At 46.4% G+C, this 24,065-nt stretch overlaps 1 protein-coding gene across 1 annotated transcript in view; it reads left to right on the top strand.

The window, feature by feature from the left end:
- tg (thyroglobulin) overlaps nt 1-24,065 on the top strand; it is a 604,630-nt gene that overhangs the window by 236,500 nt on the left and 344,065 nt on the right. Inside the window, exons 34-40 of the mRNA XM_085993935.1 lie at nt 4,379-4,522; nt 7,211-7,375; nt 16,095-16,211; nt 16,390-16,609; nt 17,314-17,407; nt 18,868-19,027; nt 20,245-20,441. Of these exons, the coding sequence (XP_085850061.1) occupies nt 4,379-4,522; nt 7,211-7,375; nt 16,095-16,211; nt 16,390-16,609; nt 17,314-17,407; nt 18,868-19,027; nt 20,245-20,441 (1,097 nt within the window). The remainder of the gene's footprint in view (nt 1-4,378; nt 4,523-7,210; nt 7,376-16,094; nt 16,212-16,389; nt 16,610-17,313; nt 17,408-18,867; nt 19,028-20,244; nt 20,442-24,065) is intronic.

The following is a 24,065-nucleotide window of genomic DNA, read 5'->3' as shown; positions in this document are numbered from 1 at the left end:
CTCGGGTGGTGGGTGTGGTAAGTGAAGTCTCTTTGGGGTTGAGGTTGCTCCAAGGTGACACACATGGCATTGGAAGCTTGGAAACCAAGTTAACCCTTTGCTTCAAGCAAGTAATCCACCATCTGAGCCAGGTAGGTCCACAGTAGTCCAGAGCACTGTTGATGATTGCCCAGCTCATTGATGAGCTATACACCTGTCACTGGCAGCTGGGATTCTTCCTACTTGGCTCCAGTAACCCTGCAGCCTCATCTCCCAATGGGTAACATAATCCTAGTTGGACAAGAAGTGAAAAACTGCTTTGGTTAAACTCTGGCAATTTTCTTGCACACACTTAGGAGTCCAGAAACTTTGACTTTGCCAACCTGTGTTCAAGTCCTCTGGTCTTGGGTGAGTGGGATGTGTCCCTACAGGAAGAGAATGAGACCTCCATATTAGGCAAACAGAAATTTTACAGATGGATATAGATTTGTCAGTAGCTTGAATTGGAGACTTGTAAACACGGTGTTGGGCCTCTACGCAAGTCAGACACCCAACTAAACAAAAAATGGTTAAGCAACCTGTCAACAGTCAGCTCCAAGTTCCCCTCTAAGTTGCACACTATTCTGACTTGGACATATATTGTTGTTCATTCGTTATCACTAGGCCAAAATCATGTAATTCCCTACTTAGCACCATTGTGGATGCACCATCACCAGAAGGACTGCAACAGTTCAAAGAAAAAGCCCACCATCATCTTCTCAAGGCATGTACGGATGAGCAATAAATGTAGCCTTGCCTAGATAGCCCACATTTTGTGTACAAATTAAAATCAACTCAAACATCAAGAATAACTGCATTCGTGAAAGGAACAAAGAAAATTGGGGAAAGGAAACATTTTCTGAAAAAAGGACACAGCCCTCACTGTGATACTCTGCAATACCCCAGAGCCTTTGTTAGAAGACACCACATGAAGCAAGTTCCCTAGAATACCCACCCACTGTAACACTCTGCTGTACCACAGACAATGCTTACACCTCCCCCTTTCACAAAGAAACCACACGCTTCCTGGAATACGTCCCCACCATAACACAATGAGGTGCACCCATTGTTTGTGATACAGAAACCACAAGAAACATGTAAGGCATTTTGATGCTCTGAGCTGAGTGGTCACCATTCTAAAGCCTATTTTAGTTATTTGGGCTGTGACGTGGCTCACTGTGTTCCAAGCATATGAACTGGAGATAAGGAGATGAGGATACCCTTTGGGTAAAAGGCCATCTGTGTACTCTATCATGATACTAAGGGCTAAAAGGAACACTCACTTGCATTTCAATTACACCTTTCACAACTTCAGGGCATTCCAAAGCACTTTACAACCAATTAAATACTTTCTGAAGTGTAGTCACTGTTGCAATGTAGGAAATATGGCAGCCAACTTGCGTGCAGCAAGCTCCCACAAACAGTAAGGAGATAATGACCAGATTATCTGTTTTAGTGATGTTGGTTGAGGGATAAATATTAGCCAGGACATTGGGAGAACTCCCCTGCTCTTCTTTAAACAGTGCTGTGGGATCTTTTATGTCCACCTGAGATGGCAGGCAAGGCCTCGATTTAACGTCTCATGCGAAAGACAGCACCTCCAATAGTGCAGCATTGCAGTGAAGTCTCAGCCTGGATTATGTGCTGAAGTGGGTCATGAACTCACAAGTGAGTCAGAAGTGAGAGTGTTACCACTGAGCCACAGCTGACACCTAATGCAGGCACCATGGTCGAGTAGCCTGAAATTGATGCCCCACTCCCACTCCTGGAGTCCGATTGCCAGCAAAATAGCAGTATTGACCAGCCTGTGGTGTGTCTCAGGGACACGTCACTACTCATGGAGGGGTGGGGGTGGGGGGATAACTTTCAACTTCGGCAAGGGTGGATGAACTGGCAGGATCGGATTGGCTTCCCATGATATGCCCCAAGCGAGGGAAAGGCTAAACAGGCGGGGTGTATAATGATAGCAAAATACTGCAGATGCTGGAAATCCGAAATAACAACAGAAAATGCTGCAAAAACTCAGCAGGCCAGGCAACATCCGTGGAGAGAAAATAGAGTCAACGTTTCGGGTGAACCCTTTGTCAAGACTAAAGAAGCACAGGAAATGAAGTAGATTAAGAGGCCAGGTTGGGAGAGAACAAAAGAGAAGTGAAGAGACATTAAGAGGTATTCAAAACAAGACGAGATGGTGATAGGACTAGTGGAGACAAAAGACGGCTCACACCTAATCTAGAGCCGTCTTTTGTCTCCATTAGTCCTATCACCATCTCGTCTTGTTTTCAATACCTCTTAATGTCTCTTCACTTCTCTTTTGTTCTCTCCCAGCCTGGCCTCTCAATCTATTTCATTTCCTGTGCTTCTTTAGTCTTGACAAAGGGTTCACCTGAAACGTTGACTCTATTTTCTCTCCACGGATGTTGCCTGGCCTGCGGGGTGTATAATGCGTGGCCAATCCCATGCCACCAGTTCTTCGCCTCTGCCGAAGCACAAAGTTATTCCCATGGTTTATTCTGACACTGAGGCAGGCTGGTTTAAATCCAGAAGATGCCATGGCAGTTGAAGTCTTGTGTAACATTAGGTGATTCCAGCCAATCTGATATGCAATGGTAACGCTTGCATTTATGTTTTGAATTTCTCAAAGCGCTTAGCACATGGAATTAATTTTTGAAGTGAAGTAACTGGCACCTTAAAGATGAGACGAATGACCAGTGGATCTGTTTTTATGCGGTGTTGGTCAAATAGTGGCACGGGGTCTTTAACGTTCATCTGAGCCACTGAAACAGGCAGTGGTTTAATGTCTCATCTGAACGTTGGCAGCTCTGACAATAAAATGTTCCCTCAATACTGCACCAGACTGTCAACCTCGACAATGTGCTCAATCCCTGGTGTGGGGCTCATGCGTTTGGCAGAGGAGATATACTGGATGGCAAACAAATGCAAGTGGCTGCTTTAGATACAGCTCCATTTGGATTGTGAAATCGATTCCGCAGCAGCCATAATGGCATACAACCTACCAGATGCCCGTTTTTACATAGAATTACAGAATATACAACACAGAAACAGGCCATTCGGCACAACTAGTCTGTGATGGTGTTTGTACTCTGCACAAGTCTCCTTCCATTCTAGCTACATCATCTCAGCCTTTCAGAATATCCTTTCTATTCTTTTTTCTCTCATGTACTCGTCTAGTTTCCTTTTGAAAGCATCTAAGCTATTTGCCTCAACCACTTCCTGTGGTAGCGAGTTCCACATTCTAATCACTCTCTGAGTAAAGATATTTCTCCTTATTTCCCTATTGGATTTATTAGTAACTATCTTGTATTTATGGCCCCTGGTTTTAGATTCTCCCACAAGTGGAAACATTCTCTCCACATTTACCCTGTCCAACCCATTCATCATTTTAAAGATCTCTGTCAGGTCACCTTTAAGTCTTCTCTTTTCTAAAGAAAAAAGCCCCAACCTGTTCAATCTTTCCCAATAGCTGTAATCGCTCAGTTTTGGTACTAACTTTGTAAATCTTTTTTTCCACTTTATCCAGTGCTTCTATGTCCTTCTTATAGCATGGAGACCAGAACTGTGCACAGTACTCTCTAAGTGCAGCCTGACCAGGGTCCTGTACAAGTTTAACATAACTTCACTACTTTTCAATTCTACACCCCTAGATATATCATAGAAACATAGAAAAATAGGAGCAGGAATAGACCATTCGGCCCTTCGAGCCTGCTCCGCCATTCAATATGATCATGGCTGATCCTCTATCTCAATACCATATTCCCAGCTTACCCTGCTCTCTCCCTATCCATTGTCCACATACCCGCAGCTGTATCCTGGGCCACTGGATAATCATCCAGAGCATAGAATCTTGGCTGATAGGCCCTTCCTTCACCTAGAAGCAGTTTGACCAGCTGTACTGCCTCTACAACTGGGGTCAGCTAGCTCAGCCATCTGAGATCCTCCAGGTCTGTATGATTTACTGGATAAACTCTCTAAGCCTATCAGAGGAGCTAACCTCATCATACGTATTTAAGCTAGTGACATTTTTGGTCTGGATGATAATTTTTTTTAAAGTTCTCTTTCTTTTTCTCTCCTTTGTTCTTTACCCTTTTTACTCTATCTCTTCCTCTCCCTTTCTCTCTCTCTCTCTCCCTCCACCTTTTTTGTCACTATACATTGCTCTCTCATCCATTACACGTACAGAACTGAAAAGACCTTCACAGTTAATGAGGCCAAGCTGAAACATATCACACACCGCCATCTCTCATACCCCTTACCAATTACATCGTTATATTTAAGTTCCGTGCCACAATCAATGCCTTTTCATATTATCATTGATTCTAATGTTATGGTTTGATTGCAGTGTCACTGAATAACTGGCAGATCCTCAAGGCGTCTCCAGTCCTCGATCCCACAATTACCTCCTTTGATGTTTTACACATTAATAGCAATACTCCTGTGATGACTGAAGACTTCAGGAACAATGCCAGAGACTGGTGCCTGTCAGGTAAACACATATAAACAGCTGATCTAGTATGAGAAGGAACCTCACGTTGTATTGATATTTAAGAACCAATTTCTCAAAACAAGACAGCGCCCAAAACATGCACATTACAGAGTTTGCTGAATTGATTTGTTGAGTAGTACATAGTGACCCTGACTGACATGCTCATAATTTCCCGGTAAGTGTCTGTCTTTATTGTGTCTACACAGGACTCTTTTGAAGGGAGCTCTCCAACATTGGTCAGATTTCTATCGAAAAGACAACTCATTATGGACAGACACTATGGGCTGGAATTTGTGAATGGAGGCGAGTTGGAGGCGGGACAGCTGCTTGTCGTGTCAATGTCCCGCCTCCATCCTCGCCTGACCATTCAGAGGGATTTTCCCCTGGTGGAGCTTGTTAAGCCCGCCCTGCGGGCTCAGCAGGCCAATTAGGGAAGAAGTCACTGACAGATCACGTCAACGTCAGACGTGCTATCTGTCAAGACCTCTTGAAAGAAGAAATGACAGTGTTTGACAGCTCTGTGAAGCTGTCAAACACTGACATTCTCTTTAGTCTGATGAGTCTTTACAGTGAGCACTCATCAAACATTGCAAATTTGTAAATTTCAGATGTCTGATGGATCGGAGGGTCCATCAGCCATTACCTAAAATTGACAAGGAGGATGTCCGCTCTCCCCATCCAGCGTGGCTAAAGGCTATGGAAGGAAAACAAGGTAAGTGAACACTTTTTTAAACTTATCACTCACCTTGCACACTTACCACTTCACACTTGCACCCATCACTCACCTCTACACCTTACTTCCAGGTGCTTCCGACCACCGCAGACCTCCTCCACGTCTCCTCCAGCCCGGCGGGGTTCTCCGAGGTCAGGAAGCCTTCACCTGTGAAGGTAAAATGGCACTAATCCTTTTTTCTGCCTGTTAACTACCTGTTAACGGGCAGTTAAAAGGATTAAATGCCTTTCCCGCCTCCAGGAGATGGGACCCGAAGCTGCACGTCTTCCCACCTCCTGGCAAATGGGCACGGAGGCGGGATGGGGGTGAGTTTGCCATCCGCCCCCAATTTCTCCGAATTTACCGGCTGTCCCGCCTCCATACCCGCCTCCTCGGGGCTGGGAAAATCCAGCCCTATTAGTGTGTGTTTTTGCTTTTGAATTTGGATTCATTTTATTTCTAAATAATTTATTCCTTTTTGTGGGGTGCACATGGTCTCTGAGATGAGGGATTTAATGCTGGAAAATGGACAGTTTTGCATTTTAGGCACTTATTATCAGCATCGGGTACAGTAGTGTTGTGGTTATATTACTCGATTAGTGATCCAGAGGCCTGGAATAACAATCCAGAGAATTTGAGTTGTAATCCCACCATGACAGTTTGAGAATTTGAATTCAGCTTTTAAAAAATCTGGAAATAAAATCAGTAAAATAGACCATGAAGCTATTGGCTGTTGTAAAAGCCCAACTGGTTCACTAATGACCTTTACTTGGACTGGCATATATGTGACTCAAGACCCGCACATGATTAACTCTTAATTACCCTCTGAAGTGTCCCAGCAAGCCACTTAGTTGTATCAAACTGCTAAATGAAGAATGCCCTCACCATCTTCTCAGGGCAAGTAGGGATCGACAATAAATGCTGGTCCTGTCAGTGATGTCCACATTTTGAGAATGAATAGTTCCAACTCAGGTTTGGTTACAATGGAAATAAAGATTGGGAGAGACGTGAAACAGGCTGCCAACTCGTTCTCACCTGTTTTACATATCATAGAAGCACAGCACAGAAGGAGGCCATTCGGCCTGTCATGCCTGTGTTGGCTCTTTGAAAGAACTGTCCAATTTAGTGCCACACCCCAGCTTTTTCCCCATAACCCTGTAAATAAGTCCTCTTCAAGTACATGCCCTTTTGAAAGTTCCTGTGGAATCTGATTCCACCACCCTGTCAGGCAGTGTGTTCCAGATCTTAACAACCCTCTGTGTGAAGACATTTTTCCTCACTAGTTGTTTTGCCAATTATTTTAAATCTATGACCGCTGGTTGCCGACCCGCTTGCCAGAGGAAACAGTTTTTCCCTACTTTCTCTATTAAAACCCCTCATCATTTTGAACACCTCTACTATATCTCCCCTTAACCTTCTCTGCTCTAAGGAGAGCAAACTCAGCTTCTCCAGTCTCTCCACATAACTAAAGTCCCTCATCCCTGGTAAACCTCCTTTGTACCCTCTCCAGGGCCTTGACATCCTTCCTAAAGTGAGGTTCCCAGAATTGTGCACAGTACTGCAGCTGTGGCCTAACCACAAATTTGTAAAGGTTTAGCATGACTTCCTTATTTTTGTATTCAAGGCCCAAAGTCAAAATATCGCACAAAGTCAAAATTTACTCCCTTATCTCTGAATGAGGCTGGCTGCCAATTTTTTGCAGTTGGTACTGACAAATACTCTTTATAGCTTCATACTTCTCAACCTGCTATGTGCTGAAAGAGTTGGAGCGGGCTTGCTGCTTGGGGCGGGAGTATGGTTTTGTGTTGAAGCTGGTTTTACCACCTTTGCTGATTCTCTCAGTGATGCTGTTGAGGTGAAGAAGTCCCAATTAAAATGGGAATGTTAAGAGTTATGTACAGCTTATTATGTTCATGAAAGGTGACATTTAGAATGGTGGGCCGTCTCTTACTTGTTTCCGCTTCTTTCCTGTGCAGCGTGTGCTTCCAGCCGCGCTTGTGTCACAGTTTCTCTTCATCCTCAGCCATCAGGAGTCAGATGCGTCTTTTACCCTGATACCCACAGCTGCCAACCTGGACTGCAAGGCCATGACTGTCGGATCCTGCTCAAGGAAGCAGCAGAAGAGGTCTACCACAGGAAGGGTGAGTTCCATCAATAGTGCACGTAGTTTATTGGTTGTGTAATAAGTTTTGACGACGTTTTGTTTGTTAGTCGTCACATCCCACAAGTTTTTTTCCCCTCCTCCCCTGTAGGTGCTCACTCCTACTGTGTGTAGTACCATAGGTGCTAACAGCTCACTGGAATTTGCTAATTGGCCATTCTTCAGGTACAAGACTAGACTGAGCGTCTTCACCCAATGTTAACACATGGGCACTTTCCAACAGCGGGTCATTGGCTGTCAATTAGGAACAGGTGAAGGAATAATTACTAGTCCTAGCCCTTTTCGGGCTACCCCAGATCAGGCGTATTCCCCAGATGTTCACCATCAACTAAAGTTAGAGATAGCCGAATTCTATAAGTCACTTAATTGGGTCTAAAGGTTCAGGCTATCTCTCTCTAAAGGAAAGGAACGATGTGAAGATGTTACCGTCTTCCAGATAGCACTTTTAATAAGTTTAACTAGATTGTAACCTTTCGGATATTATGGGGGTCCGGAAAACCCCCCCAGAATTCTGCAACTCCTCACAAAAGAGTGTATAGAAATTGAGTTCGCGAGTTTGAGACAATTCTAAAAATATATAGATTTATTTAAGGGCCGACATACAGTTAACAGCTTGTGAGTCAATCACAACTTTAACAGTTCAAAATACAAATAGCTTACATTTCTTATTCTCAGAGATCCTTATTCTCAAATCTTAACTTCGTACATTTTTACATTTCTTATTTTTCTATACCAGAATATCCAGCAAAATCAAATAAGAGTAACTTTTTGATCTCCGAGACTCAAAGAATTAAAAACTTACAGAGCGTGCCTCTGAAGTTAAGAATCGCTTGCCCTTTCCAGCAACTTCTGACTTTCCATCTGAAAAGCTCTATTTTTATACCTTTTTTAGTGGTTTATCCTTTGAAGTTTTCTGCTGATGGAAGCAAATTATCTCTAGTCATTCTTTCTGTTGACTTTTTTCTATCTTACTGTCAATTTAGCTGCTGCATGCATAATTATGGCCCCGATTTTCGGCTTGTGTGGGGAATGGTCGGATTTCCCCGAATGTGGGGTTTCTGACACACTTAAAAAAGTGTCAGCCAGCCCCATGCAATTTTCCCTCAATTGGCCAATTAATTCCCAGCATGTGGGAAGCCTTGCTAATTGTCTAAATCGAGTCAGAAATCCCCACAGTATGATGTCATCATTCGTGGTGCTTTCAAGGTCCATGGCAAGCACTGCATCCTCTGAAGGCTTCCAAATGAACCATACAGGATGGCAGAGGAGCCTGCAGCAGCTGTGGACAGTGCCAGACCCCGAGCTGCCTTCAAATTCGACGAGGCTTCACTGCAGGCATTATTGGATGGGGTTAGGGCCCACAGGGAGGTCCTCTTCCCTAGGTCAGGGAGGAAGAGGCCTCCCACTGAGACCAATGCTGCATGGATGCAGGTGTCAGCAGATGCCAACTCACTGGGAGTCACCAGAGGAACCTTGGCATTACATCTGTAACTCCTTCCTTTACTCCCCCACAGTACCATCCAGAGCCCCTGTCCTCACTGTGGAGGAGGAAGAGGCTGTGCAGCCAGACTCCTCAGAGGAAGCTCCAACCTCTGAGGGCGCAGCGTCAGCAGAAGTAAGCGCACCCAGCACCAGCGCAGACACTCACACCTCGGGGGGACCTTCGGGACATAGAGTAGTGTTGTCACCTGGTGTTTCACAGCTGACAAGTGAGCCTCAGCAGATTCTGGAGACAGGGACAGCAGTGGAGAGTCCGCGTCGGAGGGCGCAGGGCTCTGCCAGCTCAGCTCAGCTGCGCTACATCTCGACCCTCTGCCTCTGGGTCCATCCGCAAGAGAAGAGGTGATGGATCTCCATGCACAGATGCAGGAGTCTCTGGCAGGTTTTGTCTCCAGGGTCGCTGCGAGTGTGAAGCGAATGGAGGAGTCCATAGCGACCATGAGCAGAGCCTTTGTGGAGTCATTGGTGCATGAACGCAGCACCATGGAAAGGTTGGCAACCTCCATGTAGGAGATAACTCGCCAGCATACGGAAAACATGGTGAGTGCTCATAAGAGAATGACATCTCTTGAGGAGTGTTGGCCATCTATTGAACAGAGAAACCAGATCTTCATGGAAGTCCTTCTGAGTAGGACTGCCAGTGCAGAAACGGGTCCCACTGGCCCCCTAAAGTGCAGCAAGGTGCTCTCAAGCCACTTCCAAGCGCTGGCCCCTTCTGGCGTGAGCAGCAGCCTGGTGCTCCTGGTAATCATCCTGCTGTTCCTGGTTCTGCTGCTGCTGCCACCTCTGCTGTTGGAGATCCTCTAATGCCAGGAAGGGAAGGTGCCAAAGGCCTCCCATGCTTCTAGCAGATGCCTCGGTTGAGGAGGTCCTGAGTTAGGGTGGTGAGAGGGGCTTCCCAGGAGCACACACTGAAGAAGTGTGTGAGGCTCCAACTTTCTGCAGCTGCTCCTAAGGCTTCAAATAGTTCCCCCAAGCCTTGATCAACAAGGTCCTGCAGCCTGCAAATGCTGCCTCTTTAAACCTCTTCAGCCCTCAGCGACCTGCTGCTGCAAGCAAGCAAGCCAGCTGTTTTCACGCCAGCTCTCATCGGCGGGGTTCCCCGCAGGTGGGTTTCAGGTGGGGAAAGCCCCAAAGTCGCAACGGCACAGGAAAATCGTCCTTAACAAGGTGATCATTGGTGATTAGTGCTCCGACAAGCAGTCCCGACAGCGGCGGGCGGGACTGAAGCGGGGCGCGTGGAAACGGCGGTCCGAAAGTCGGACGGGGTGGGGAATCAGGCGGGGGGGGTCCCGACCCGCTTTTTCAGCGATTTTCGGACCACGGCCGCATGAAAAGCCGCCCGACAGCTGCCCGAAAATCGGGGCCAGTTCTTTGATGACATTTTTATCAAAGTCTCCTGTTTGTATCTTTTTACATATAGAACACCTTAACTGGTTGTATTACAGACTCCTGTCTCCTAACTGTTCCATTTTCAACACAAACACAATGGGCTGGATTTTCATTTAGGAGTCGGGTAGGAAGCGGGACTACAACTTTTGGGGTTGTAGTCCCGCCTCCATCGAGTTGTAGCCAACCCACGCGATTTAGACTTGATTGACCTTGTTGAGCCCACCCAGCGGGCTCAGCAGGCCAATTAAGGGCCACCCGGCAACAGGTGACGTCACAGATTGACATTTCATCTGTCAAGACCTTTTGACAGATGAAATATCAGTGTTTGACAGCTGTTTGAAGCTGTCAAACACTGACAATCTGTACTCCAGGTTAATTCCTTCCTCTCAGGATGATTTAGAGATCTCCCCGGAACAGAAAGCAGAGGCTGCAGATTTTGACAGCTGGCGGCCATTCTGCTTTCTGTGCCGGTGAGATGAGGGACTCCCGAGACCTGAAGGAAGGAAGGCTGTAAAGGTAAGTAAAGGTTAGTAGAACTTCTTTAAACACTTTACACAGACCAAACACACGTACCTCTGCACTCATGCACCCATCACTCACCTGAACACCGGACATCTCGACCCCTCCAAACCCTTCATCCCGACGGTCCGCCTCGCTAACTTGGCGTGGTTTGGAGCTGTCGGGAATCCCACATTTCAACAATGAAAATAGGGATTAGGCTAAAAACTGCCTGTTAGCTACCTGTTAACAGGCAGTTAATTGGTACTAATCCCCTTCCCACCTCGGGGAGGTAGGTGCCAGTGCGGGGCAGGTACCCGCCTCCTTTGAAACTGGCATGGAGGCGGGATGGGGTCGGGACCCCCGATTTCGGGATTTTAAACTCCCACACGCCTCCAATCCCGATTCCATGGCCCAATGAAAATCCAGCCCAATGTAATTGCTTGGTGTCATCTATTGATATCATATGGGGCCAGAAATTCGGGTTGGAGGCTTCCCGCGGGCGCAAGCCCCCGACCTGCACTTACCTAGCGCGCCTGCCGTTGTGCTGTGGGCCTGCGTGGGATTCTGATCCTGGGCCTCCTCCAGCTGCCAGTGTGCAGTGCTCGCGTATCCCAGGGGCGCAGTTAGTTCGCAGTGTCCCCTGGGATCACGTGGGCCATGGGGAGCCAATCGGAGCAGGGAATCTCCATTCATAAATTTGACAGGAAGACCTGTCAAATCTATGAATAGAGATCGGCCCCAAAACCTAAGTAAAACTTGAAATAATTTTTTTTTTAAAACATCACATTTTAAAAATAACTATAAATTACATAAATTAATTATTTTAAACAAAAATTTTAATTTTTGAAAAAATTAATTAAAGTTTTTAACGGGGTGAAAAATAAAATTAACTTTCTTTAAAGTATTTTAAAATGGTAAACCTGTGGAAAAAATGTTTTAATTTTACTTAATTAACCTCTTACCTTGTTAAAAGCAGGCCTTGTGCCTGCTTTTTCCACGCGCAGCTGCTAGGGACTTACCCGCATGGAGAAACCTGTAAAAAAAATTGGAAGTTCCAGGTCTACGCGCTGCCTCTCCGGTGCATGCGTTTGACCTCCGAACCCCTTCCTCCAAGGGAACGGAAGTTCTGGTTTCCAGCGCATGCGCAGTGCATGCACGAAACCAGCACTTCCGTTGGCCTTACAGGTGAGTACACAACGCATACACACCCGTGGGGACCCGAATCTCTGGCCCCATATTTTCAAAGTGTTCTGTAGGTATCTTTAACAACATGTAAATTAAAAGCACTTCTTCTAGGGTGTTCTTTGCATTTCTTAGCTACTTCAATTGGTTGTATATATAATTGTGTTTCCTGTTTCATTTGATGTTACTTTTACAAAGGCACATGGCTTGTTAATGTTCTGCGTTCCTGTTCGAAGTATTAGTTTTTAACACTTTAACCTGGGTATTGCTATTGTGTTGGTTCCAATGTTCAGACATAGAGGAACCTCCAGCCTGCTGTTTCAACAGGGCTATTGTCTTAGTATTAACAATCAATTCCCATTTCAAAAGCTTGTGTAGTGTTTACAATTTTAATGTTAACACTTAGAAACATAGAAGATAGGAGCAGGAGTAGGCCATTCAGCCCCTCGAGCCTGCTCCGCCATTTAATGAGATCATGACTGATCATCCAAATTCAGTACCCTGTCCCTGCTTTCTCCCCATATCCCTTGATCCCTTTAGCCTCAAGAAATATATCTAACTCCCTCTTGAATATATTTAATGAATTGGCCTCAACTGCCTTTTGTCATCTTATCTCAGAAGCCTGTATTTCTGTTTACAACTTGCGTCATTGAGGCTTTTTAGATTTTTAAACCCAGTATGTCATGTATTAATAAAGTCAGAATTCTGTTCATAAGATGGTGTATCTTTCTGAAATATGGCTTTTCCTTTACACAGGAACACTGGTTAATGTTTTTCTTCTTTAGCACAAGGGCGCTGAAGCTAACTATAGCACTCCTATGGCCACTGCTGGTGACAATTGACTAACAAAACCACAGTTTAGGGTTTGACCTTGGTCCTTTCTGATCAGAAATGCACAGCAACAGTGAGGCATTATCAAACAAGGCATTTCCTGACCGGCCAGTGTGAAATTTAAAATGGAGATTAAAGCTGAGGCACGCAGTCTCATTATAATATTTAAATGACCAACCTGTGGATTGGGCGTTCTCCCCCACCTGCCGCCATTAAAACCGGAACTGGGTGGGCTGGAGGCGGGTTGGGGTTGGGTTTCAGATTTTTAGCATTTTTTCATCCCACCAACCCAAACCCACCTGTTTTTGGGGGTTTAAAATATCCCCCACAGAGTCTAAACCACGTAAATTGAGGAAACACCTTTTCACACAATGAGTGGTTAGGATTTGGAATGCACTGCCTGGTAGGATGGTAGATACAGATTCAATAGTAGTCTTCAAAAGGGAATTGGATAAATACTTGAGGGAGAAAAAATTGCATGAGTATGGGAAAAGAGCGGGGGAGTGGAACTAACTGGATTGCTCTTCGAAAGAGCTGGCGCAGACTCGATGGGCTGAATGACCTCCTTCTGTGCTGTACTATTCTAAGTATAAAGTAGGAAGTATAAATTAGAATTAAATCATGTACAGAAAGCAAAATAAAGATTAGGAAAGACATGGGGGGAAAAATTGGGTTGCTTTGTGCCTCCCGTTAGAGCCTTAAGAGGGCGCTAACGGGGCGCAAAGCAACTAGCGCCCTGGCATGGCGCCGCCCATGCCTCCTGCGAAATGTGACAGCCTCACCGTTATTATTAACGCAAAATCTGGGCCAGTATATTGAACTGTGCTAAAGATCATTCTCAGATGATTATGTAATGTAGTACTGAATGACGCAGATACAAAGGGCCCAGGTTCAATCCCCGGTCTGTGCTGAGTTAGCTGAAGGGGTGGTGGAAGTGACTGGGGGAAAGTTCAAAAACTTGGCCTGTATCCTTGGGCTGGGGGAGGGGTGGAAATTAGCCAGGGTTCCACAGCTGATCAGTGACCTCTGCCTATGTGTGAACACACAGGATTGGCCTGGGCTCTATGGTTGAATAGCCAGACTACACTCACTGTGGCTCACACATGAGGAAGGGGCACTTGGAAGAGGAATTGGACCCCAGCATGAGTCAATACCTTCACGAGGGAAGATGAGCAAGTTGCATGATGACGAGCAGCTCTTGAAAGTCCAAATCTCTGTCATCTGCTGGAATGTTTTGCTCCTTCATCTTAGTGGTATTTTAAAGCCCCACAGATTGACATCATAGAATCATAGAATCATAGAATGGTTACAGCACAGAAGGAGGCCATTTGGCCCATCGAGCCCATGCCGGCTCTCTGCAAGAGCTCTTCAGCTAGTCCCACTCCTCCGCCCTTTCCCCATAGCCCTGCAAATTTTTTTCCTTCAGATACTTATCCAATTCCCTTTTGAAAGACATGATTGAGTCTGCCTCCACCACCCTTTCAGGCAGTGCATTCCAGATCCTAACCACTTGCTGCGTAAAAAAGTTTTTCCTCATGTCGCCTTTAGTTCATTTGCTAATCACCTTGAATCTGTCTCCTCTGGTTCTCAACCCTTCCGCCAATGGGAACAGTTTCTCTCTATCTACTCTGTCCAGACCCCTCATGGTTTTGAACACCTCTATCAAATCTTCTCTCAACCTGCTCTGCTCTAAGGAGAACAACCCCAGCTTTTCCAGTCTATCTACATAACTGAAGTTCCTCATCCCTGGAACCATTCTCGTAAATCTTTTCTGCACCCTCTCTATGGCTTTCACATCCTTCTTAAAGTGCAGTGCCCAAAATTGGATACAGTACTCCAGTTGTGGCCAAATCAGTGTTTTATACAGGTTCATCATAACTTCCTTGTTTTTGAACTCTTAGGCCTAGAAATTCAGTGGGCTGCGCCACCAATTTGCGCCCAAAGAGGGCACTCAGTGGCTTTAGCGCCACTGGCCACACCTACCGCGATATTTAGCGGGGCGCTAATGGCGGCGTTAGCCTGTAGCACTGCGCCGCCACCGATGACGTCATCGGTGTGCGCAGCGCCCCGCTCCCGCCCCGATGACCATATTTGGTCGCGCCCGCCTCTTTAACGCCGGTCGCAAATAGTGACCGGTTCACAGGGCCTACCTGTGGCAGTAGTGGCGCTAGTTAAGGTGGAGGTGTGGGCGGCCGCTTTTTCAGCGGCCGCCTGCCAGCACCTCCGTCCCCGGCCTCCTAAACCCCGCCCCCCCCCCGCGGCATTGCCGGCTGTTTCCCGAGAGCCCAGCACTTCTCCTTGGTGCCGGGCTCATTTGCCGGCACTCGCGAGCGGGGATCGCGCTGTTGCAGGCACCTCCCCCTTAACAGTGGGAGGAAGGCCTGCAGTACCGCAGCGTGCCGTGCCGCAGCATGTGGTGCTGCGGCCCTTAGCACGCCGATATTCAGTTTCAGCGCCCCAAGCGGGGCGCGGGAAGCCTCGAGTAGCGGCCTGCTTCCATTTGGGGCGCAGAAACTGAATATCCGGATGGCACAAGTGGCTCCGCTCGCAGCGGTAATTCCGGCGCCCAGGCGACCTTGGTGCCCCAAACGGCGCCCAACTGAATTTTTAGCCCTTATTTCTTTAGAATTGTACCCTTTAGTTTATATTGCCTCTCCTCATTCTTCCTACCAAAATGTATCACTTCACACTTTTCTGTGTTAAATTTCATCTGCCACGTTTCTGCCCATTTCACCAGCCTGTCTATGTCCTCTTGAAGTCTATCACTCTCCTCCTCACTGTTCACTATACTATAAGTTGTGTGTCATCTGCAAATTTTGAAATTGTGCCCTGTCACCCAAGTCCAAGTCATTAATATATATCAAGAAAAGCAGTGGTCCTAGTACCGACCCCTGGGGCACACCACTGTATACCTTCCTCCAGTCCAAAAAGGTATACAGTGGAGGAATACACTGGTACAGGACGAGATCTGGGGGTAATTTTCACTTTGGTTGATAGCATAAAACGGGCGATATCGATTCAGCCGCTTGTTATACATCTCTCCCGATTTTCATTTTCATTGACTTCGATGTAACTGAAAATCAGGAGAGAAGCATTACAGGCGGCTGAATCGATATCGTCCGTTTTACACCATCGCCCAAAGTCAAAATAACCCCCCCTGCAATTTAACAACGTAAGTAATAATGTTAACTTTACTCACATCCATTTGCTTGCTTTCTGTTTTGTAATTCATGAGTTACAAGCTGAAGGTAAAACTCCTTAAACAAACTAAGTATTTTTTTATGTTTTCTCAGCTATAGGAGGGTCGTGCGCAGGTCGCTGTGGGAACTACCAACCTGACGAGATCTGTCAGTGTAACTTGAAGTGTGAGGATTACGCGGATTGCTGCCCTGACATTCATACCTGTGCTGGTGAGTGAGCAAATTCCATGGGAGTGCCCGCACGCGATTGCTGCAGTGAGAAGTGTGGTAAAACCCATCATAGGGCCGGCCTCTACTCTGGAAGGAGCAGTCTTGACAAGCTGAGCGGCTTTTCTTCTCTTTCCACATTTCCATCTGTTCTGATGGATTTTATTTCTTTTCAATTCAGACCCTTCTTTATCAGAAACCCAGCCCCAATTGACCTCCATTTTCATTCCGGGTCATGGAATCCTGTTTGGAGAATCTCAAGTGACCCGTGTTGGTGTGGAATGGAAGACTGTTAATCGTTTCCTGGGTGTCCCGTATGCCGCTAACCCCACTGGCAAAGGCCGATTCAAAGCACCAGCAACTTTTAATTGGACTGGAAAATGGAACGCTACTTTCTACAGGTGAGCATGGCCTTTCCTGTTGGATACTATTACTTCCTCTACTTCTTGTTCCTTCTATGCACCCACCAGCAATATATCGGGAGTACTATGTTCAGTTTTGGTCAACTAATCAGATAAAGGATAATATTGCCTTTGAGAGGGTGCAGAGACAAGCAACAAAGATATTCTTAGGTATCAAGAATTTAAATTATAGGGAACAAAAGCAAAATGCTGCGGATGCCGGAAATCTGAAATAAACAGAAATAGAAAATAAAATTATAGGGAAGCTGGGCTTGTTTCGTTTGTAAAAATAGGAGACTTGAGATGACCCAATTGAAGTTTTGAAGATTATTAAGGAGATTGATAAAAGTTGAGCCAGTCAAATTGTTGAACATCAATTAAAAATTAGGAAAGTAGGAATAAAGAGAAAAGTCTGGCAGAATTGTTTCACCCAAAGCGTAATAGAGTTGTGGGATAAGTTACCAGGGAAGGCCATCAAAGTGAACACGATTAATACCAGATCTAGCCATTTGTCTAGGTGTCCAGTAGACAACTGATATATTAGACATCATGTACATTAGACAGCCTGGGGCAAAGGGATAATCGGGTAATCGTATAATGGACAGCCAATTGGCTATCGGCCATTTTACACCATCGCCTAGAGTTAAAATTAGCCCCAAAGAGTTTTAACAAGTAATTAATATTCATAATCTTTTTTGTTTTAGGCCCAGCTGTCTACAGCCAGGAGACGCGAAGGCTGTTTACTCCACCGTGGACGAAGACTGTCTCTACCTGAATATATTCGTCCCCAAGAGCATTGTGAGTAATGATAGCTACAACAAAAAACCTCAGGGCCTCAGTGAATGTCATTCTCTAGACTTAGTGATCAGAGGGGGAATTCTGCTAATTTTTCCACTTTGTAATACAGGGACGCAATCTAGGCTCACACATTTTTGATCAAATCTCTTCACCGAAACCATCATTACCACTCCATCCAAAAATCAACCCTTGATCGCTCTGTCCTTGCAAGCTATCACCCCTTCTCCGACCTCCCTTTCCTCTCCAAAGTCCTTGTATGTGCTGTCGTCTCCCAAATTGGTGTCTATCTGTCCCACAACTCCATGTTTGAATCTCTCCAATCAGGTTTACACCCCTGCCCCAAGACTGAAATGGCCTTAACCAAAATCACAAATGACATGCTTTGTTACTATGGCCGTGGTACGTTATCCCTCCTTGTCCTCTTTGACCTCTGTGTAGCCTTTGACAAGGCTGACTGCACCATCCTTCTCCGCCTCTCCTCTGTTGTCCAGCTCAGTGTGACTGCCGTCACTTGGTTTCACCCATCCAATCATAGCTAAAGCATCGCCAGCATTAGCTCTCTTCCCACCCGTGCATGATTACTTCTAGTCCCCAAAAATCTAATCTTGGCTGCGTTCTCTTCCTCTTCTATATGCTACCTATTGGGGGCATCATCCTAAGACTTAGGCTGGAGTTTTTGTCCCTGGTGGGAAGGCAGCCTAATGAGTGGCCAGCCTGTCTGGGCGAGGTAGCAAGACGAGTGGGAATTTGGTTGGAAGCAGCTGCCCAGCCGTTAAAATCAGGTGGTTCGGAGGCCACCGCTGGAGATCCACAGCACAAGGTGTGGATCGGAGCGGTTTGGCAGGGAGGGGTGTGTAGGAGGATGCTTCGAGCAGGGAAGGTTCCTGGACAGACTGGCCACTTGCTAGGATAGGTTCCCCCCAGGTGTTAACAATCGACCCCCAAGTCTTTATAGGATGCCACCAAAAGGCAGCATGTAGATGAGGAAGAGGCCAGGCCTGGAAGAGCACATTGATATTTTCAGTAGGTAGGCTGCATGGTTTTAGCTGGTGAAACTCCTGCAGTACTACTCCACATACAATAGTGGGGTGTGCCCGTATGGGGAGAGTGCTTTCCACATTGGGAAAGAGCCTGTGTGAATTTCTCAGCCGTTTGGTTTGCAGACTCAACGGCCTTAATTTTCCACTTCTACGCTTGTAATTGTTCACCCATTAACATGAATAGGTGAGGAAAAATAGTCTAGCAAGCGGGGAAGAGGATGGGTTTCTCCGAATGTCAATAAAGAAGGCATAAGCATGAAGAGCACCCAAAGTGCTGAAGTACTATCAGCACTTGTGGAACCTCCTCCCTCGCAGCTTCAAGAATGGGCAAAAAAAGGGATGGTAAAACCTCTATAAATAAATGCACTACGGCTGTGTCTTCTTGACTCATTATTAATCCTGAATTTTATTGCGTGACAGGTTGGGAACAACTCTGTGCTGGTCTTCTTCTACAACAGCGCCGCGGATTACAGAGGAGAGAGACAGACAAACATTGACGGGTCCTACCTGGCATCCATTGGAAACATCCTTGTTGTGGCAGCAAACTATAGGGTCGGAGTGTTTGGATTCCTGAGTGACGGTAAGCCAAGTGATAAATTGTGACCTTGTTTTTTGAAGGCTCTGGGAGACGCAGTAAAACTGCACATTCTGTTGTGAACCTTACATCTTATTGTTCCTGGCGCAGAGCTCCACGGGATAGGAGTGCACATCGGGAATCCGCCCTGAAGGTTAGGGTGGTCCAATTTGCAACCCTGCACAATTTTTGTAACCATTGAAATGCATGGATAGAAAACCCTCTGAGCCAAAAATCGACTGAACTTAGCTCCACGCCCAAATTCCCCATATGTGTCTCTGCTGTGCAAAACTCTGCAATGGCAGTGCTAATTTGTAACATTTCATCAGTGAAGAATATTGCCATGGTAGTCCTCAAACTACAGAAACGTCATCACGGAAGGCCTCATTATGCCCGTGCTAACTCAACACCAGAGCTATGTAGTCTGAACCTAATGGTGCTAGTCCTCAGGGGGAAAATCAGCTAGAGTTGCCACAACTGATTGTCATCCAGTGACTAATACTGGGAAGTACAGAGTGTGTGCACTTCAGCTGAGGGCAACCTCATGGTTGAAAACTGCTGACACTCATCAGCAACAACTTGCATGTGTACAGCACCTTTAACATATGAAAATGTCCCATGGCACTTTGCGGGGGAAGCAAGTGACACCAAGCCAAAGAAGCAAATAATAGGATGGGTAACTAAAAGCTTAGTCAAAGAGATAGGTTTTAAGGGGGGGGGGCATTAAAGGAGGAGAGAGAGGCGGAGGTTTAGGGAGAGAATTGCAGAGCTTAGACAGCTGAAGGCATGGCCGCCAATGGTGGTGTGATGAAAATCGGACGTGCTCAAGGCCAGGTTTGGAGGAGTGCAGAGATCTTGAAAGATTGTAAGGCTGGAGGAGGTTGCAAAGATAGGGAGGGATGAGGCCATGGAGGGATTTGATGAGAATTTTAAAATCATGAATTTTAAAATGATGGACCAGCAGCCAATGGAGGTCAGAGAGCACATGGGTGATGGGTGAACAGGACGTGATGTGAGTCAGGATGCGGGCAGCAGGGTTCGGGATGAGCACAGGTTTACGGATGGTGAAAGATGGGAGGCCGTCAATTTGAGGTGGCGAAGGACTTCCAGTTTCCGTGGAACCGTACCGCAGCCTGAGTCAGCAGCTTCAGAAGAGGAGGGGCTACAAAAACCAGGGGGTAAAATAAAGATTTTGATAAAGGGAGGTTTCTTTCTCCTTGCAGGCACTGAAGCGACCAGTGGCAACTGGGGCCTGTTGGATCAGATGGCTGTGTTAAAGTGGCTGCAGAGAAACATTGGTTACTTTGGAGGATCTCCGTCACGGGTCACGATTGCTGCGGACCGCGGTGGCGCTGACATCGTCAGCATGAACCTCGTCGCTGCATCTGGCACCAAGCTTTTCAAACGAGCCATGCTACTGGTAAGAGGCAGTCTTATTGTGGTTTCATGAAGTGGTGAGTAATCTACTGCATAAAAGGGCACTTTCATTGTGGGAACAAAAAATAATTCCTCTGACACGCTTTGAGATGGTTTGACACACAAGGCCCCTGTCTGGGACTGCCCCACTGTAACAGTAAGGAGGGAAAATACCAAGGCTGGGAATTTCCTTGGAGCTGCTCCCTCTCTGTCGCTGTAACTTCCGCAGAGGTGCGGCGGAGACCCTATTTTCACGTGTAACCAGAGCCTCCATTGCACACCAGCAGATTTCTGGCAGTTGAGCGGGAGCAGCTCAGAGAACATTCCCGGCCCACATCTCTTTTCTGCTGTAATGAGTTTCCGTCGTATCTGTGTAATTGTGGCTTAGCTGACACTTGGATTGGAAGGTTGATGAGACGCAGCTTATTTGAAGAGGATAGATTTTTGCTTCAGGTCACCCCTCCACCACCCTCACCCACTCCCATACTGCAGAGTTCCCAATTGTGGCTGTGCTACTGTGGACAAGGGCCAGTCAAAACTGAGCAATTCCCAATTGGGTGGAAGAGGGAGCTGTCCCTGCCTAATTATGATGCATTACCCCGTGACCAGCTGAGGAGCTCCGTTTGTTGAAGTCCTACAGTAGATCAGCCCTCACTCTCTGAACTGCATGCATTGTAGGGCCCAGAGAGGTCAGGGAGATTGGAAGGAAAATTGGGGGGAATTTTAGTGTAAAACGGGAGATATCCAGATTGTTCGCAATTTTCCGTATATAGCGGGCGGCCAATCCGATAACGCCCAAGGTTAAAATTACCCCCATCATCTCAGCCTCAAAGATGAGTAAAGATAGAAATGTGGATGGGGACCAGTGTGGTGGGGATAAAGTGAGATTGCTCTGAGTTATATAATCCTGCATAGTCTGTACACGTCCTGTAGAATGTAGATTATGTATATTTTACCTAAACTTCTTAGGCAGTCCCTCGGAACCGAAGATACCTAAACTAATGCAAAATAGATGTTGTACCTATATGAGTGCTGTTGTTGTAATTTGTGTCTATTTCTTGAGATGAATTTGTTTATTAATTTCTTTCCTACTGATAAACAGGAGCTCTGTAAAGTTCGGGAAACAAACACTGCGACTGGTAGCTTTACGGTTAATGAACGCTGTTGGTCCCAGGGATTCAAATGCTTTAAAACCCATCTGACTTTTGGATTAAATCCTATGGAACCTGCAATAATAAGGAACTGGGGATTTGTTTTGGCTTTCCAGCATCGGCAGCTTGAAATTCAAGGGATTCTGGGAATGGCACCAAATTGGGGAGGGGTTCAGTACATTTCGGGGAGTGTGGCGGGGGTACAGGTGCTCGGACTTTATAAGTTGCGGGTTCACGTTGAATGTGTTGTGTGCCAAAACTCAAATTCCTGAAACATTTAGATGTTTGAACCAGGATTTTCCTCCTGGCCGGGATAGTTGGTCTAACATTGTTGGGTGGGGCCCCTGTCTGCCTTCTGCCAACCCCAACATATTTTTGCCGGGCTCCTGCCAATGTTTCCATGGCGCCCCTCAGTGATTATAATCAAACATGGGGCAAGAGATACTCCTTCCCTCACTGGCAGGTATTATTTTTAGGCTCAGAGGCTGACTGGATGGCAGCTGGCCTCTTTAAACCACTGCAGGCACCAGTGATTTTCTGATCCCAATGGCATGGTGAGCTTCCGTCTGATGTTGATTGGACAATCAAAGGACCGATAACCACTGCAAACTGCTTCCAGTTTGGAGGGAGAGACTGACAGAGCTGGTTGTGAAGGAGAAAGATGCTGAAATGTGGCTACTTTAAAGAAGCCATTTTGCTCATAGTAATTCCCCCCTTTTAAAGAAGAAAATGACAGCTTGACCTTAAATTGATTTCACTTTCTTTTAAGAGCAAAGAATTTTCCTCTATGCTCATCTGTTCCAGTAGTATCTATTTCTGGGAACATCCCAGATTGACTCCATTGCAAATAGCATGGGAGTCTGGCACAATTTCAGAACAACTGGGAAGATGCAACTTTCCGAGCCTGCGATAACATTGTCCTGGGTCGGGTAAATGCAGGACAGCTCTCAGGCCGATTTGAAGTTACACCCACTGGCCGAGTAAGGAGGGAGACTTTAATTGGGGATCTTCCATGTCAGTGAGAAAATTGAAGGCCGATTATTTTCCCAAACCCTACCCCATTGCCTTGGGCATGAATCAGGCAGAACACACTTGACGTGCACTTCGCCTGACCTGAGCCTGCCTGTATTTCTGGTTTCAGGTCAATTTAATAGACCTGGTGTTGCTCCAGCACAGGAACCTTAGCAGAGCTTTGTGGAGGAGGGAAGAAAACCTACATGGCCTTTCTGGCTGCATGTTGTGGGGGGCAGGGGCGAGGAGGTGCAGGGGTGGGGGCGGTGGCTTTGTGAGCAGGCATGTTGGAAAGTAAACCTACCTGTTTGCAGCCTTCCAGACCTTGCTCTCAGCCTCTTCACCGATCCTCTAAGCTGAGAGAGCTGGGCGTAAGGCCTACTACCCGTAAGCTAACCTCCACTGGGAAAAAAAATTGCAGGGTAACAGGGAAAGGACAGGCGATTGGGACTAGCTGAAGTGCTCTTGCAGAGAACTGGCATGGGCTCAACGGGCCGACGGGCCGACTGGCCTCCTATTGTGCTGTAACGATTCTATGATTCTATTCTATGATTCTATCTGGCAAGCAGAGACCTAGAAGAATGAGAGGGCAGGTAGTAGGTATGGTGATGTCACTCCCGCCTCATTTCCATATAATTTCAATGCTTGTGGCTGTTGTAAACATAAATGCTCCACTCCCTCAGAATGATACTGGGGCGTAGAGGGTTAAATTATGAGGCCAGGTTGCACAAACATGGCTTGCATTAAATAGCTGCCAGTGTGTGCAAGCTGTGAGATGTTGGTTTGAGGCTTGCAGCAGTGCTGAGTATGTGAGGGCGCGGTAAAGCCTGGAGGTCCTCCTGCCCCCACCCCTGCGGATACAACACTTTTCTCCTCCGTTTCACCTCTTCAATCAAGACCTCCAGCGCAGCATCTGAAAACCTTGGTGCCCGGTCTCTTCCACGGTCAGCCATTGTTGATTGTTGAACATTACACTATTCCCAATGATCTCAGCACCTCCAGCAGCCACAATGCATCTCCCCTTTAAGAGGTGCAGGCTAGCTTTAAGTACTGCTAGGCTCTCATGATAGTGGGCCCCCTGCTGATGCATGCAGCCAAAATACAGTGTTGGGAGCGCTGGCTGCATGTAGAAATCATGGTAATGCGCAGGCAGCACAAAACTGGGGTAGACTTTCCTGGGAGTCAATGACCTCCGGCCGTAACTTTGGCAGAAGATTGGCGTAAACGCCAGAGAAACGGTGTAAACGGCGAAATTACGGCAGACAATTTGGAGAAGCTACTGGCTTTCTGGCAAGACTATCATTTTATTCCAAGCAAAGGGGGATTAAATATGAACAAAAAAAATCCTGTAAGATTTTCCTCCCCTTTTAAACAATACTGTATAAGCTTTGCTTGCTGTGATTGATATGGACTGTTACAGTGTGATTTTTACATACAGTCTGCTGTGCATGCAATCTAGTACCATA

The sequence above is a fragment of the Somniosus microcephalus genome, chromosome 7 (genome assembly GCF_052327205.1).
Source record: "Somniosus microcephalus isolate GS21.2 chromosome 7, FLI_Smic_1.0, whole genome shotgun sequence".
In the NCBI taxonomy this organism is placed as follows: domain Eukaryota; kingdom Metazoa; phylum Chordata; class Chondrichthyes; order Squaliformes; family Somniosidae; genus Somniosus; species Somniosus microcephalus.
The sequence above is the reverse complement of the archived record's forward strand: the minus strand, read 5'-3'. Positions and strand labels throughout refer to the sequence as shown.